This window comes from Phyllostomus hastatus, unplaced genomic scaffold, assembly GCF_019186645.2.
Source record: "Phyllostomus hastatus isolate PE091 unplaced genomic scaffold, TTU_PhHast_1.1 phas_contig_34, whole genome shotgun sequence".
Lineage (NCBI taxonomy): Eukaryota > Metazoa > Chordata > Mammalia > Chiroptera > Phyllostomidae > Phyllostomus > Phyllostomus hastatus.
The window spans coordinates 67,162,862-67,178,486 of record NW_025333857.1 but is presented as its reverse complement, the minus strand read 5'-3'; the positions used below and the strand labels follow the sequence as shown (position 1 = coordinate 67,178,486).

Genomic DNA, 15,625 nt, shown 5'->3' with positions numbered 1-15,625 from the left:
CCAGAGCGCCCGAGTCAGCCCGGCCAACTCGGACCCCTGTCCCGAGGCCAGCTTCCTCCACCCCACCCCAGCCCACACCAGAGATCCCCACGCCACTCCCTGAGGTGGGAGTCCGCGCTCCGCTCCGGGCCTGCCCTGGGTCCCCCAGGCTTTGGTGGGAGGGGGCACAGCCCACCTTGTTGGGGTGCACCGCTCGCCGCAGGTTCTCCATCCACTTATCCCGCTCGGCTGCCGACCGGCAGGAGAAGCACTTGCTTCCTGATGACGTCGTCACCTGTGGGGGACGAACAGACAGTGTCACGAGGCAGGGGGACCCAGGGAGACTGGGCAGGACAGAAGGCCTCCAGGGCATGGGGGGCTGTGGCCACCAGGTCTGCAGCACCAGGCCAGGGAGTGGGCAGGGCACGGCCGGGGACGACCCCTCGTCCTCACAGGTGGGGTGCAGCGGTGAGACCAGCATCCCAGAGCAGGTCAGCGGCAGGAGGGTGGCCCGCCCCTGCACCCCGGCTCCTGGCCCTGGTCCCGGCTTTCGCCCCTCCTCGGCACCCTCTGCCCACAGGGAAGTGTCTTGCCAACTCCCCTGACTTCGCTCCCCTGAGACGGGAAGACAGAGGACACGGGGTGCCTGCCCAGGTCAGAGGGCAACACTTAACGGGGCCTGCCCTCTGCAGGTACCAAGGACACCACCCCAGGTGGGCACAAGGGTCACCTCAGTCCTCACGTGGCACCTTCCGGCAGTCCTCTTTTGCCAAGTGACAATGACAACAGTGATGGCCACAGAAACATAACATTTTAGGGCCAGACTGGAGAAACGGGAAGTGGGCTGTCTGGGCAGGCTGGGCCCCGGGGCCCTTCTGCCTGGAACCCCCACCCGCCCCTCGCTGTGGGCCTCTTGCCCATCCTTCGGTCTCCTCCAGGGGAGGGAGGCCGAGCTGCTCCCGCTCTGTTCTGTCCTCCTCTGTCCTCGGCACCAGACCAAGCGCTCTACAGGGGGAACCAGACTCCTTATCCAGCGATTCCAGGGCCGGCCCGAGCCATAGCGCCCCCTGCTGGGGAGCAGCACCCAGGCACCGTCTTAGCCCATCCCAGGCAGAGCTGGAGCCCAGGAGGAGCCCAGCAGGACCAGGAGTCTTGACCCAGAAAGAGTGGGCGCAGGGCGTGGGGCAGGTGCCACACGCTTTCCACTCTTCTCCTGGGGCCAGGCTGCCACGCTCACCCCCAAGGGGCTGATCTTCATTACCAGGCTCAGTCCTCTACCAGGGAGCTCCCCTGAGGATGTAAGCTGCTTGTGGGTGGGTGTAGGGGGCGAGGTGGGAAGAGAATCTGACTGACGAGAGAAGCAGTCGGGGACTCCCCGGAACACTCACGACATCTGACACCCTGGTCCTGGCTTGGCTGCAGGCTTGTTGTGTGACCTCTGACATCTTGCCCTCTCTGGGCCTCAGACTGCCCATCTGCCGTGAGGGACCGGACAGGGGACGCTCAGGGAGGGCCCTGCCAGGCTGGGTTGCTGCCCTCTGCCTGCTCTTAAACCTTGGGTCACGGAATGCTAGGGCAGAACACGTTCTGATCGCTTCAGAGAGCGGGGAGGCCAGCCCAGAAGAGGGGGTACTCTCCACCGTCCCACACTGCACTTAGGGGGTCTCTAAGGAGGGTGAGCAACCTTCAGGCACAGGCCTGGGGGCTTAAACAACTCTACGTGGGCTTTTGCCCCCTTTCACGGCTCACCGCCAGGGCCTCCGGCCCTCGCCAGCAGGGGGAGCAGTACTGGTTTACTTTCAAGGAGCCCGCGGAGAAGGAGCAAAGCTTCCGGCTCTCAGCTCCACCTGGTCTCTCAGGAGCAAAAGCTATGAATAGGTTCCAGCCACTGTCTCCCAGCCGAGGCCTCCGCACGCTCCAGGAGGGTGCCGGAGACCTGGCCTGGAAGGGGACGCCGCCGGCACACGCCCGACCCGAGCGGGACCCACCTCGAAGCAGTAGTCCTGGCCCAGGATGCTGCTGTGCACCGGCTTGATGACCACCTCCTCCTCCATGCTGAGGTCCAGCGCCTCCACCGCGCTGCTGGGGCTGAGCAGGGACTCGTGGGAGCGAGACTCCTTCAGCCTCGGCATCAGATGGGACCTGGGGGCGAGCAGCAGGTGCGTCAGGCTGGGCCCACCACTCCTCGCCCTGCCCTGTCCCTGGTCCCCTCGTTCCAGGAGGCCTGTCCAGACCCCGAGTGGGAGGCACCCACTCCCCTCGACCCCACGGTCCTCCTCCCCTTCAGGCAGACTCTGGGGAAGGGGACGCCTCTGAGCTGGAGTCACAGAGACCCACGATCGGTCCCTCTGCCCACTGCAGGGCCCTAGGTCAGCGGTCTAGGCTCTAAGGGATGGAGTGGCTGAGGACGAGGCCGTCACTCAGGAGCTGAAAGTCAGCAGCGAGTGCAGGGTAGGGTCCGGCCAGGCTCCTAAGCAGACTCAGGGCCCCGCAGGAAAAGGGCTGGGCTTACCCAGATGGCCTTCCCCATGCCCCGCCCCTCAGCCCCGGTTCCCACCCGAGACTAGAGCAGTCACACCTCCGTCCAGAAAGTCACTGCCGACACCATTCCTTCTCACACACCGCCGCACTCCCCTGACTCGAGGCAGGGGAGCCACAGGGACCTCATGGACCCATCTCACAGGTGAGGACAGCGAGGCTCCAAACGGAAGGGACACAGCCAGCCGCACAGTTCCCAAGGTGCCAAAACTCAGACAGGCGCCACGTGCCGGGGGTGGGGACCAGGACCAAGGTCAGTGGGCCCAGCACAGACACAAAGAGCAGAGGTAATGGTCGCCACCTGGTGCCCAAACGGAGCCTGGACTTGGACGGGCCCAGAGACCTGGCCTCACTGCTCCCCTGCTCTGTGGCCCTGGGCAAGCCACCGCCGCCCCTTCTCCGAGCCTCGGCTTTGGAAAGGGCCTCAGGAGGCAGCTGCACCAGTACTCGGGAGTCTGCCTCAGAGGCACGGTTCCTTTCCAGAGCCGGGAGCACCCGGCAGTGCCCCCCCGAGCCCCTCCCACAGCCGGGGCACAGGAAAAGCCTGAGCACCCGCCGGGCCTGCCAGGGCCACCTCTGCTGTGGAAGCTGAGCTGGCCTCGCCCCTACTCGTGCCCACGGCCCAGACCCCTGGAACAGGCACAGAACCCGCCCTGGGCATCACCCGCCCAGGCCTCCTGCCCCAGCCCCTCTGCCTTTCAGCATCCAGTGGTCCAGGCCCACTCCATCCATCTCTCCCTGCCTCGTCAAACAAAGACCCCACCTCGAGCCAGCGAGGCCTGGCAGGGTCACCACACTCTTCCTCGCAGGACACACACCTGCAACCTGCTTCCAGGACCAGCGGGGTAAGGGAGGCGGAGGCTGCTGTGTGAGACTGAGGAATCCAGAGGCAAGCTGAGGGACCCTGCCCAGAGAGGCTCACAGGTTGACAGAGGCCACCCTCCACCCCCCAAAGCCATATCACTGTGGCACTGCCCACCCCAACACGGAGTTCTGTGCTAAGCCCCACGCTGGAGTCAGAGCTGGAATGGGGACCCCAGCCCTTGGGGACCTCACAGCCCAAGAGACCCCGTCTGGCTCCCTGCCCCTGCTTGCCCATGCCTAGCACGAGGCGGGCACATGGCTGTGGCTCAGGTCAGGGGAGCCGTACCGATGCCCTCAGGCAGGACTTCTGGAAGCTCTCGGGGAGTGGCCTGGCCAGGCCAGGCAGAGGCTACGAGACAGGCTGAAACGCGGCTGGAACTAACCCAAACCTCCGCGGGGCCCACGAGGGGCACTTCTAGGCGAGGCCCCAGCCCCCTGGCAGCCCAGCTGGGGTGCCCCCGCTCCTCCAGCACCCCCTCCCTGGGAGGCAGCATTTCACACACGGGCACGGCGGCCTGCCCGCCACACCACCTCGTGCTGGGAGCCGGCAGGCTCTGCCCTTGGCGAGCCCTCCAGGCCCTGTTCCCCCATCACAGCGTGGCCAATGCCATGTTGTGCCCTCAGCCGTGATTCCAGCCAGGGCCGCCACCTCATGGGGCAGACTCCAGGCCTCCCTCCCACACGGGGCTTCATGCCTCAGGTGCTGGGGAAGGCAGCCGGCCCAGGAACAGCTGCGACCCACGGCCCCCTGGGCCTGCCACCCAGAGCTGACAACCTGGGCTCCGTGCTGGGACCAGGCTGCTTTCTGGCCCAGCCCAGAAACCCCTGCCAGGCGGGGATTCTGGGAGCCAGGGTGGGTGGAGCAGGGGACCCACCAAGTGGGCTGGAGAGAGAAAAGGGAGGCAGAGTTGAGTGGACTGGGGCTGCCCGGGGACACCAGTGGGTCCTTATTCTGTAGCCCAGGAGCCCAACAGGCCCGGGCCAGACCCCGAAGTGGCCAGAACCTGGAGCCTGGAGCTGCAGCACCTGCTTTTCCTGCCCCACCCTCCTGCCCCACAGACATGCCCCAGCTGGCCCAGGCCTCGGGGGGCAGGTTCCTAGGTGAACAGAGGGCTGTGGGCAAGCTCACATCAAGGCACCCTCACTGCAGCTGGGCAGCCCCGACCCTCCCCATCTCCCCGGCATTCCTCCAAGTGGGGGGACGTGGAGCAGGCCCAAGCTCACTGTGAGGAGGAGTGAGGACTCTTCTGGCCTAGAGAGGCCCAGGGGCTCCCCCGAGGTGCCCGGCTGTTTCCGCACAGCAGAGAGCCAGGCTCTGACCGCTGCAGTGTGGTCAGCAGGACCCTCTCACTTCCCAGGAAGGGGGGCACCATGAGTCCTGGGTCACAGATGGGAGAGCCAAGGCCACAGGGCAGTAAGCCCTGCCCTGGACCCCCAAGCTACTGAGAGTTGCTTGGACAGGGCCTACAGACCAAGGGGCAGGGGTGCCCTACTGACCTTCTCCGTCTAGACCACAGTGGGACCCTCGCGCGACACCAGCCCCTCTACCCAACAGGGCATCACTCCCATCGGTCCGCCCTCTCCTCAAGACCTACGGATGACAAGTCACCTGCTTCTACCCGGGCCGAGCCCTCCCCTAACCGCCCCTCGCCACCTCCCCGCAAACCACACCCTGGCAAGATGCACCTCCCCAGCCGGTCCCCGGGTGGAAGTCCCCTTGAACTTCCTCTCCCTCTGCAGTCCGTGCTCACGCCTTCCGGAACCTGCGTTACCTTCCCCCGACGTTCTCTGCCTAACAAAACCCTTCTTTCGCCGTTCCCAAAGCCCAGCCGAATGCCCCCACAACTGTGTACACTGTTCCTAGCCTCAGACAGGAGCTCACACCCAGGCCGTGTGGCCGGGCCCGGCTCCACACCACCTGCCCACCGGCCTCCTCACCCAACTCTCAGGACGGAGGCCCCGCCCCTCAGAAAGGCTGCATGGCTTGCCTGAGGCTGCACTGGAGGCAAGCGGCTGGGCGTGATCCGAACCCCGTTCGGCAGAGTCCAAGACTAACGCCATCAGCACGAGGCTCGTCCTCCCATCTCCCCACAGGCGACGATGGGCAGAGAAAGGCCCCCAGCCCGCCGCCCTGCTCGCCGTGACCCACGCATTCCGGGTCTGGGAGGAAGAGCCGGAGGGCCTGGCTGGGGCGGGCAGCCGCTGCCCAGGAGCCCAGGCGACGTGCAGGGCCAGGGGCAGAGCTGCCGCTGCGGACGCAGCCAGGTCTCAGCAGCAGCTCGCTGTGAGGGCGGGAACGGGAACAACGGGGCATTGTCCCAGCTCCTGGGCCGCAGCCTTATCGGCCTGCCTCCCAGCCAGCCCGCGAGCAGTGTTTTTAACTCATCCTTTTTTCTCTTCAAAGGTTAGCGATACAGAAGTTTAGCAAAGCCCCCATTATTTCAAGAGGGAGGGTACCCCGAAACAAAATGTACAATTATCAAAGAGCCTGTCTGCGATGGGGAGGATGTTTCCAGCTGCAGGAGCAGGGTGGGGCGGGGAGTGGGACTGCAGAGCCTGGAAAGCGGGAGGCTCAGGGTCACCCTCCGGATCTCAGAGGGGCAGGGGGAGCTGCCCTGCATGTCCCCAGTGGGCAGGGCTGGGGCCGGGGCAGCTCAATTACAGTTCAGTTACAGCTGTCCCCAAATGGGCCGGGCCAGTTTGGTGTTAGAGGGAAGGGCACCCCATATTTGGAGGTGCGCAGGCAGGAACAGGGGGACCCTTTTACACCTGCTGTGGAGGGGCTGCCTGCACTGCTGGCAGGCTGTTAAGGGAACAGGCCAGGCAGTCAGTGCTCTCAGGCCGGCAGGTCAGTGAGCCCCAGAAGTGCACGGACTCACACCCTCACACCCACGCCCCCCCCAGCAGATGGGAACAGGCAGGAGGGTGGGAGGGCCTGGTGTCAAGGTGCCCGGTGAAACTAGTCTCCATGCCTGGTGAAACTCGCGACCTCGAGTTTTTAAGTCTTCCAACTCTGCAGGCCTCAGTCTCCCCGCCCGTCAGCGGGAGGAGGACGTCTGCTCCTCCGAGGGCGGCCGCAGGGATCCAGTGAAGGAGGGGGGTGCTGGGGAGAGCAGGAGGAGGGAATGCCGGTGACTCCTGCAGCCACTCGTGACAGTCCCCATCCCCTCCTGCCGGTTCAGTGCACTTGCCGCACTGCCAGACACCTCGGCAGGGGCCACGGTAGGGCCGGGGATGGCCGTGTGCAGGCCGAGGAAGGCCGCACACGCTGTCATCCTGTCATCAAGGCCAACGTTCCAGGGTAGACGACACTCCTGACGTTTGAGGTGAACACGCTAGAGACTTCCCAGGCCATTCTGTTTCTTCCCCCGGACTACTCAGATCCTTTACCGTCTCCATGCCTCAGTTTTCTCCATCTGCAAAATGGGACAAACTCCTTCTACACAAATGCTGGGATGTCTTAGAAAAAAAAAATACCCCACACTTAATTTCCTGAAGTGAAAGGAAGGGAGAACGGGATGCCTGGAGGGTGGGTGGCAGACCCCACTGAGTAGACCTCCCGAGTACAGGCCCCCCCACCGATGCAATCTCCCCCAGACAAGCTGTGGGGTCCCATGCCACTGCCCACTGCCACAGCCAGGCCTGGAAGGGGTAGAAATGCTAGATAAAGCTGGTCTTCACAAAGGAGGTGCCCACCCAAGGGATGGCAGGACCTGTGGACTCTGGAGTCAGGTCCCAACATGCCAACCACCCAGCCACACTTCTGGCCTGTCACAGCTGGGCAGGTCCAGGAGGCTGTCCTGGACAGGAGGCTGTGCCGAAAATCTGCCCCTGGGGCCTGGCACACAGGCTGGGAAAGGGCGCCGACCTCCTGGGAATCTGGTGGCAGGACACAAACAGGACAGTGCGTGCCCTGCCCCCACCCAGAACAGCCAGCAGAGCCAACTCCCCCAGGCCCAGCCTTGCCCTCCTGGCCTGGGAACTGGCTGCTGAGAGGACCAGCCCTCACTCCTGGCCCAGCGGGGGTCCCAGGGGAGGGGAGAAGAATGCAGCTGCCTTGTGGCTCCCAGGGCCCTGGGGAGCCACAGCCTGTCCTTAAAAGGCAGGGAGGCTGCCGGCCCTGTCTGGGAAGGCTTCCTGGGATGACAAGGCCTGGCCTGGAGGCCGCCCCTGGGACCAGTGGGACCCTGTCCCCATGCCCAGACTGAGCCCTGGGCTGGAAGGGGCCTGGTCTACTGCCCTTACCCACACCCGGGAGCCGGTGTTTGCCCTGACGCCACAGGGCCGAGCTGTGAAGAAGGACCCACACCCTGGCAACCAAGAGGGGAGGACAGAGTGGCTCATCACATGCTCTGGCCCCCAGAGGTGCCCCGGGTGCTGACAGACTGGGAGGCACCACAGCACCCGGTCTTGGCAGCCATGAGCTCAGCCTCACGTGCCATAGGAGTTCTTCCCCGGGCACACACCCTGGCGCCCAGCCTTCTCCCAACAACCCCGAGAGAGAGGCAGAAAGGGAGAGCAGGCACTCGGACAGGTCCGAGGAGCTGCAGCCCACGGGGCGACCCTTCTCACACACGCCCCCGTTCGTGCAAAGGATTCGATGACAGAGGCTTTGGGACACCAGACGAAACCGAGGCTTACACAGGGGAGTGGCTTGGCCGGGTCCCAGGGCACAGAAGTGGAAGCTGGGGTCCCCCATGGCCAGATCACCCTCCGTGGGACTGTCCCGGAACCTACTTCACAGGGGCCGGGCCTGGAGGCGGGGCATCCAGTCAGCCCAGGGGCCCAGCAGGCTCCTGGCCTGGTCCACCCTCCTGTGCTGGGACCCACACACCCACTGCACGGTGCTGGCAGGCTCCCTCTCCCCCTAGGCTGCCGGGCCCCCACCTGCTGAGCCACCTCAGGAAGCACCGCCATCCCACCCCCCGGGGCCGACTCCCTGCAGACGTGAGGGACCCTTTACCGGCTGCCACATCTCTTCCCACCGCCACCACCCCTGGAACAGCAGAGCCACCCCTCACTGCTGCCTGGGGGCGGCTTGGGCCACGAGGCTGGAGGAGAGACCGTGGGACGTGGGGACGCTGCTCCTGTCTCAGGGCAGAGACGCACCCTCAGCATCCCGGCCATGCCCGTCCCCGCCCCTTCCAGGACGATCCTGGAGCCCCACGGAGTTTTCAAACCATACTGAACACGGCAACCTCCCCACATCCTATTTCCCCTTTTTTGGGGGGCGGGGGGAGGAGGGAGGTGGCAAAGGGCACACAGACAAAGAGGAAACAAAAAAAACTTTCCCTCTAATCCCCCAAGTCCTCCTGCAACCTGAATAATTTTGGATTTTTAATCAATAGCTGTCAGACTCGTCAAATTACTTTGGGGACCACAAAGCAGTTTTTAAACATTCATAAACCTCAGTGGAGCAGCAAAGTGCCCTGAATTTTAAAGGAAGAGAATCTGAGGAACACTCATTGAATAGGATGAGATCTGGGCAAACCTGAAGTTAGCTGAGGGCCCCGGGCCGCGCCTACCTCTGAGCGGGACAGTTCTCCGCCCTCTCTGGTCCTGGGGAGAAGCCCCCAGGCCCGGCGCAGCCCCTCGCGAGGATCAGAGAGGGGGACGCGCCCAAACCCTAAGCCACCCTGTCACTCAAGATAAAGCAGCACCCGAGCCCCAGGGGGCACAGCACCCGAGACACAGACCCCGGCCTCATCTGCCTACAGCCCTGGCCCATCAGCCCCGGAGGGGAAACAGGAGAGGGTGGTGCCCGCCAGCCGCCCCTGCTGGCCCCTGCCCGTCCCCACCCCAGCCCCCCCTCGGGCAGCCCTGGCGAACGGCTCAAGGTCCCGGCCGAGGCGTTCCCTCCCTGTGAGCTCAGTCTGTGCCCGTCTCCTCCTCACTCCTGCCAGCGCCCACAGGTCACACCCCGCAGCGTGCGCCTGGTTTCTGACGGGCTCCCCTGCCCCCACCAGAAACCATAAACACTCCGACAGCCGCCTGGGGCCCGGGGGACTCATGACCCAACTTGGGAAGAATGATGAAATAAAAAATGAATGAGATGAAAACCAAGGACTTCCACTCCTCAAGGAAGCCACTCCCCCCTGGCTTATGGCACTGCTCCCCGCCGCCCACCTCCAGGAAGCCCTCCGGGGCTCAGATGACACCCTGTGGACTTCGAGGGCAGGGGCAGAAGCAGCATCTCCCTCTCATCTCCTCCAGCCGGGACCAGGCACCACGCCAGGGGGTCTCCTGGGGCTGTGTGAGCCACCGCGTTAGCGTGACAACGCGATCTGGGGACCGCCCTCCCCTCGTCCCTCCGCACCGGGCAGGCCCTTGCCAGCGCAGCCCCAGCTGGCTGATGACTGGGGCACGGAAGCGAGGCCTCCCTCCTCAGAAACAAACACGCGCAAACAACGCTCTGCCACTCGGGTCACTGTAACAAACCTGTGTGCCTCGGTCGTCCCGTCTGTGAAATCGGTGCTGCAGGGGGCCTGCCACGCAGGGCGCCCTGGCCCTGCCTTTCTGGAGCATCCTGCGCCGTGCTGCCCCGCGTGGCCTCTCTGGCTGCTCCTGCCTTCTCCCGGGACCACTGACACTTCCAAGAGGCCTCTCACTCTGCCCAGCAGGCAGAGCCCTCCTGCCCTTGCCCCACAGGAGGCCTCTCCCAAAGCCTCTGCCAACCGACCCAGAGAGCGTCGGCCACTCCGCCCACCTGCGACCTCCCAGAGCGGGCTGCAGAACACTGCCACTTTAAGTAGACGCCTCCAAGCCCCCTTTTAAGAAGAGATGGATGCGCCTTGAAACAAACCCTGGCACCCGGGTTCCAGCCCCAGTGCTCCTCTCCAGCCCCGCTGCCTCTTCAGTTCCAGCCACCTTGAGGGACAGAGGGGCTTTGTGGCCCCAGGGAGACAAGAGGCGAGGACAGGGAGGGAAGGGGCGCTGGGCCAAGGGAGCACAGACCTCTGGCCGGCCTCTCCTGCACCTCAGCTCCCTCGGTTGACAAATGGGGCTGCCCTTACCTCCTGCTGGGGCCGTTGGAGGTTCATGAAGCTGACGCCCCCCACTCCTGGGCTAGAGAGCCCAGCACCCCAGTACGGCGTTACTGAGCACCTCCAGGACACCAGCACCAAACCTGGGGGTCTTAGGGACCCCACTCCCCATCCCTCCTGGAGCCTGGTGTCTGAGAGTTCCAGGGGGCCTCAGAGTTCTGCCTCCCAGACTGTCACCCACAGGAGACAGCAGGAACGGTGCACAGCAGCGAAACAGGAGAGGGTGGTGCCCGCCAGCCACAGGCTCCCAGGCCACCGGCAGAGGCAGAAACTCAGAGAAACCCAGTGAAAGGAAAGGGGCGTGGCTGCTGAGTTCCCCTGTTCCTGGGGACCCTGGGCGGGCGTCAAAGCCGCCTGTGGCTCTCCAGTCCCTGCCTCACCAGCACACACTGGCGCCTGCCCACACACCGGGGAAGTGCACACGGGACGCTGGCCCCACACTGAACCCCCCCCCCACACACACACACCTCTGACCCTCACGGAGCCCAACTGCAGTGGAGAAACCTGAGACTCCGAGACCTCCAGGGCTTCCCCAGGCCCGAACCCTGTGCCAGACCCAAGAGCCCGCCCTCTTTTCCCACCCAGCACGGCTGCCTCTGGGATAAGCTGGCTCTGTCACTTGCCACCTGACCCACGGAATTCCAATCAATAATGCCACACACGTTAAATACAGCTTCCAAGGTACAGCCCAACCCAGCTCAGACAGCCCTGCTCAGCCCCATCTGGGTCCAGTTCCACGGGGCGGCCCACCCCCACGCCTGGCTCAAAGACCACCACCTCCAGGGCGCCTGCCCCAGCAGAACTGACAAGGTCCTCCGGGGAAACCCCAAGTTAGGGAGGCCCAGCGGCACCCAGGACCACAGCTTGCAGGCCCCAGCCCAGGGCTGGAGGCCTGGCACCCGGGCTCCAACCTCAAACCCTCTGCCCTGCCTGTCAGTGCCAACAGCTTCCACCAGACCTACAGAAAGCGTGTGGTTCCAGGTAACTGACAGGAACCCTGGGTCACCAGAACTGTCACCTCCCGTGTGACCCTGGGTAAACCGTTTCCCCTACCTGGAGAATGGAGCGAAGGACACCTAGCTGGGAGGAATCTGACCCGCTGCCCGCCCCCAGCAGTGGCCACGAAAGTGGCTAGGACCCAGGGACACTCGTACGTAACAAGCCAGGCAGCTCAACTGTTCCCATACCCCCCCGCGGGGAAGTCTGCAACGATCTCTGACTTCTCAGAGACGGGGTGCTTCCCCAGCCAAGACCGCTGCATCACAGTGACCTGGCTCCTGACAACCGCTCCAAATATTTAAGCTGGAGCAAAACACATTCCAGGCCCAGACACAACCTCCCTGGTCTTCACCACCCCACCCTGCAGGCCGATGGATCGGGGGACAGAGACACAGGCGGGGAGAAGGAAGGAGAAAAGGAGACAGACCCGCTGGGGTCCTGGGGTCGAGATGACAGGGCCCCCAGACGGGAGTACAGCCCCACCCGGCCCAGCCCAGCCCAGGGTGGGGCCAGGCAGAGCAAAGGCCAAGCTCCTGGGCCCAGAAAACTTTCCAGCTGCCCAGAGCACTGCTCGGGTCAGGACAGAGCCGCCGCAGAGGCCGCGGGGCTTGCTCACAGAAGGACTGACCGACACCGGCTCCCTCTCCCTTAGAAAACTAAAAGGCGCCTCAACACAGTTTGTTTCTTGCTTTTGGCAGGCTACCCAACTGCTTCCACGTCCTGGGCTGGCGGGAGGTGTCTGCCGAGGGCCAGGGACACCGTCCCCAGGGAATGCCCGGGCCCCTCCCAAGGCTGGCACCTGTGACAGCGCCTCTCTGACCGGCAGCTCCCGCCCGCCTCACGGAGATGGGCCCGGGCCCAGGAGGCCGGTCAGCGGCCCCAAGGCTGGCAGCCTCCCCGCTTCCATCCTCCCTCACTCCACTCTCTGTTCAGATCACTCACCATCCCTCTGAGAGGCCACCAAGCTCACCAGGTCCAGGACCCCACGAGGCCGGGACAGCCGCCCGGCTGCCCGCCGTTCCCCACCGGGCCCAGCCAGCCCAACCCAGCTCCGGTCCTGGACACACCGCTCCAGCCCTGTCCGCTGGGACTAATCATGGCTAGTTAAACAAAGGCTAAGTTCCAACTCTCTGTAATGTGCTTTTAAAGGCACAGTGTCCCACTTGAGCTGACCAGGGTTTTAAAGGCACAGATCTCTTTTGCTGTACAGGAAACAGGACACCGAAAAAAGAAAACAAAACAAAAAAAACAAAAGAAACCAAAAAAGTCATGATCCGATTGAAGGCCTTGGACCTCTAAGGAAGACTTGAGATAAAATACACCACAGTAAAAATCCAAAATTTCACCCAAATGTCCCAAAGAACCCCAAAACAGTGGGGCTACATCTTAGGAGTAAGAGTAAAACCCTGGCTGGTGTGGCTCAATGGACTGACTGCCGGCCTGCAAACTGAAAGGTCATCAGTTCGATTCCCAGTCAGGGCACATGCCCGGGGTTGCAGGCCAGGTCCCCAGCTGGGGCCATGCAAGAGGCAACCAACTGATGTTTCTCTTCCTCTCCTTCCCCCTTTCTCTAAAAAATAAAGAAATGAAATCTTTAAAAAATAAACAAATAAATCTTTTAAAAAATAAGCACCCACTTTGTGCCTGGCACAGAGCTTAGCACCTCACGGCACGGGCCCACTGTCCCTCACGACCACTCCACATGACAGGTGCTACCTGAGCCCGCCGCGCAGAGAAGGCAGCCCAGTGGGCAGAGGCTGCCCACCTGCCCAGGATTCCCCACAGTCTGCAGCAACGCTAGCACCCAGCCACGTGAGGTCAGCCAAAGCCAGGATGCTTTCCCCCACCTGCTCCCTCCCACTCCCGGAGGCCTCACCGTTCCCCAGCCCGGGGCCCGGGCCCCACCTGTTGCATAGCCCCTAGCACCTTTCCTTCCCAGGCAGCAATGAAGGGGGTGTGTGAGGAGGAGGAATCACCTGTCACAGGGGCCCCAACCCAGAGGCTTTCGTCTGGCTGGGTTCTCTCCCCCTTCTCACACGCAATCCAGACGAGAAAACTAGAAATCGGGACATCTGGCGCAACATGAAAGGAGACAGACAGTGCCCTGCCGGGGCGGGGCCCCTCACTCCAAGGCCCTCAGGCCCCTCCCCCTGGGCAGGCTGCTGGGCTGGGGGAGGCAGCAGGTGCAGGGGAGCCCAGGGTTTCGGGCTCTCCTGGGGCCCCGCGGCTCCACAAGTGGGCAGGGCCAGCCCAGCTGCCAGGCGGGAGGGGGCAGGGAGACTAAAAACACAGGCCCTGAAGCCAGACGGTCTGAGCTCGAATCTGGACTGTGCCACTTGCAACTCGTGTGTTCTCGCACAAGGCGGGTCACCTCTCTGGGCCTCTCCTGTCACCTCTCTGTGACAGGAGCAGTAATAACAGGGTTCGGCCTCACAGGAGGGCTGTGAGGGGTCCGAGAGCCACAGACAAAGCCCAGCTCTGAGTGAGCACCCGAGGAAGGGCTGCCAGACTGGTGACGGTGACGGGGGCGGCCCGGCTCTGCTGGGAGGCACACAGCTGGAAACTGGGGTCCGGGGTCGTGGCCCTGGGCAAGTCACCTTTCTCCTGGTCTTTGTTTCTTTCTGTGAAAAGGAGGGAGTCCAGTTGGGACCCTCAGTGACTACCAGGCAAGGCCACCCTCCTAACTCACTGCCGGCACCCGGGAAGGAGCTGGGCCAGAAGGCAGTCAAGACTGCCAGGAGGCTGGGCCGTGGCCCAGACCCTTAGAAACCTGCCTCCGCCTCACCCCCAGGCTAACTGGGGTCTGCTGGGCTGGGGGAGGGGCGAGAGGGCACAAAGCCATGCTGCCCGTCATCAGGAGGCAGCACATGGCATCACCTCTCTATGCAGAGCCCAGCCCCACCTTGGCCTTCTCTGGGTCTCACTCCACTCCCCAGTGATGGTGAGGGGGGAGACTCCCCTCCTCAGGTGTCCCCTAGGGTCTGTGGTGCAGCTGAGCTCGCTTTCCTGCGGGGAGCTGCACAGCAGCCACACAAGCCACCCCACACCTGCGGCCACACCTGCGGCACACACACACACAGCCTCCGTCGGCCCCCCAAGGCTTAACCAGTGTCAAGGCCTGCCTCCTCCGGCCTTCCTGGAGCCTGAAGCAGTGGCGTGCAGGCCGAGAGAGGGGAGGGGCGTGTGCAGCGCCAGAGGAAGCAGGGTCCGGAGGCTGGAGGAGAGCCCTGGAGGAAAGCCCTGCGTGCCGATCTGACAGAGCACAAAGCCCATTGTCCCCACAGGGCAGCAGGACCCGGGGTGTCTCAGGCGCCAGCGTTACCTCCGCCCGCACCCACAGAGTTTATCAGGCAGGGAGGGGTGGCCCGACCTGGCAGGTCTGCAGGCCTGAGCGGAAATTCTGGTTGTGTCAGTTAGCAACCGGAGAACTCCAGGCAAGCGCTTTCACCTTCCTGAGCCTGTTTCTTCACGTGTAAAATGAGGATACACACATGCAACAGACGTAAAAACACACGTTAACCAACTGCAGAGAGATCGAACAAAACGACCCGGCAGGCCACAAGGTTCAAATACCGGAGTGTTACTCATTCAGGAGACACTGAAAAACGCACCTGGAGTTTATCAGACCTCAGATGGCCCCAATTCTCCAGCACCACCCTCCCCCAAACAAACACATTCTGAACTCCCTCCATCCAGCCCAGCCTTGGGGGAGGTCAAGGTCCTGGCCAAGACCTCACAGTTCTCTGGAAGCCAACACACACAAAGAGTCTCCCAGACCAAAGCCACTCGTGTACGTGAAGACCGGCTCCGCCAGGGGCAAGGGGAAGAGACCCTCAGTGTACGTCCACCCCAGGGTGCTCCTCTTAGGGGCCTACATGCAGAGACGGACGAACGGGGAGAGGGCAGCTCAGGGGACCCGAATGACTCTATAGGGCAGTTACCGAGGAGCCTCTGGAGAGACGAAGGAGAGGAGCAAGAAGGGGTTAGAGAGCTGCAGGTAAAGGTCATCTGTGTGTGGGTGGGGGCACCCTCAGCCCCCCGAATCAGAGCCACTGAGGGCTCCACTCTGCCCAGAGGGTCCTGACACACCCACAAGGCCGAGGCCCGGAGACGAGAACTTGGGAGCCCCTCCTGGGCCCCTCAACTTCCCAGACTGACCAGTTCTCCTGGCATTTCACCGCCACCCACCACTGCTGCCTCCT

The 15,625-nt window shown here is 63.6% G+C and overlaps 1 protein-coding gene across 8 annotated transcripts in view; it reads right to left on the bottom strand.

Moving 5' to 3' along the window:
• LOC123819672 (DAB2 interacting protein) overlaps positions 1–15,625 on the bottom strand; it is a 183,174-nt gene that overhangs the window by 25,064 nt on the left and 142,485 nt on the right. For 7 of the 8 annotated variants that reach the window (XM_045840092.1, XM_045840094.1, XM_045840090.1 and 4 more), the window contains 2 exons: positions 1,968–2,121; positions 176–274 (listed from right to left, as the gene is read on the bottom strand). In XM_045840092.1, the coding sequence (XP_045696048.1) occupies positions 176–274; positions 1,968–2,121 (253 nt within the window). Of the gene's footprint in view, positions 1–175; positions 275–1,967; positions 2,122–12,365; positions 12,507–15,625 lie in introns of those variants that run through there. The other variant, XM_045840096.1, reaches the window with a different exon arrangement.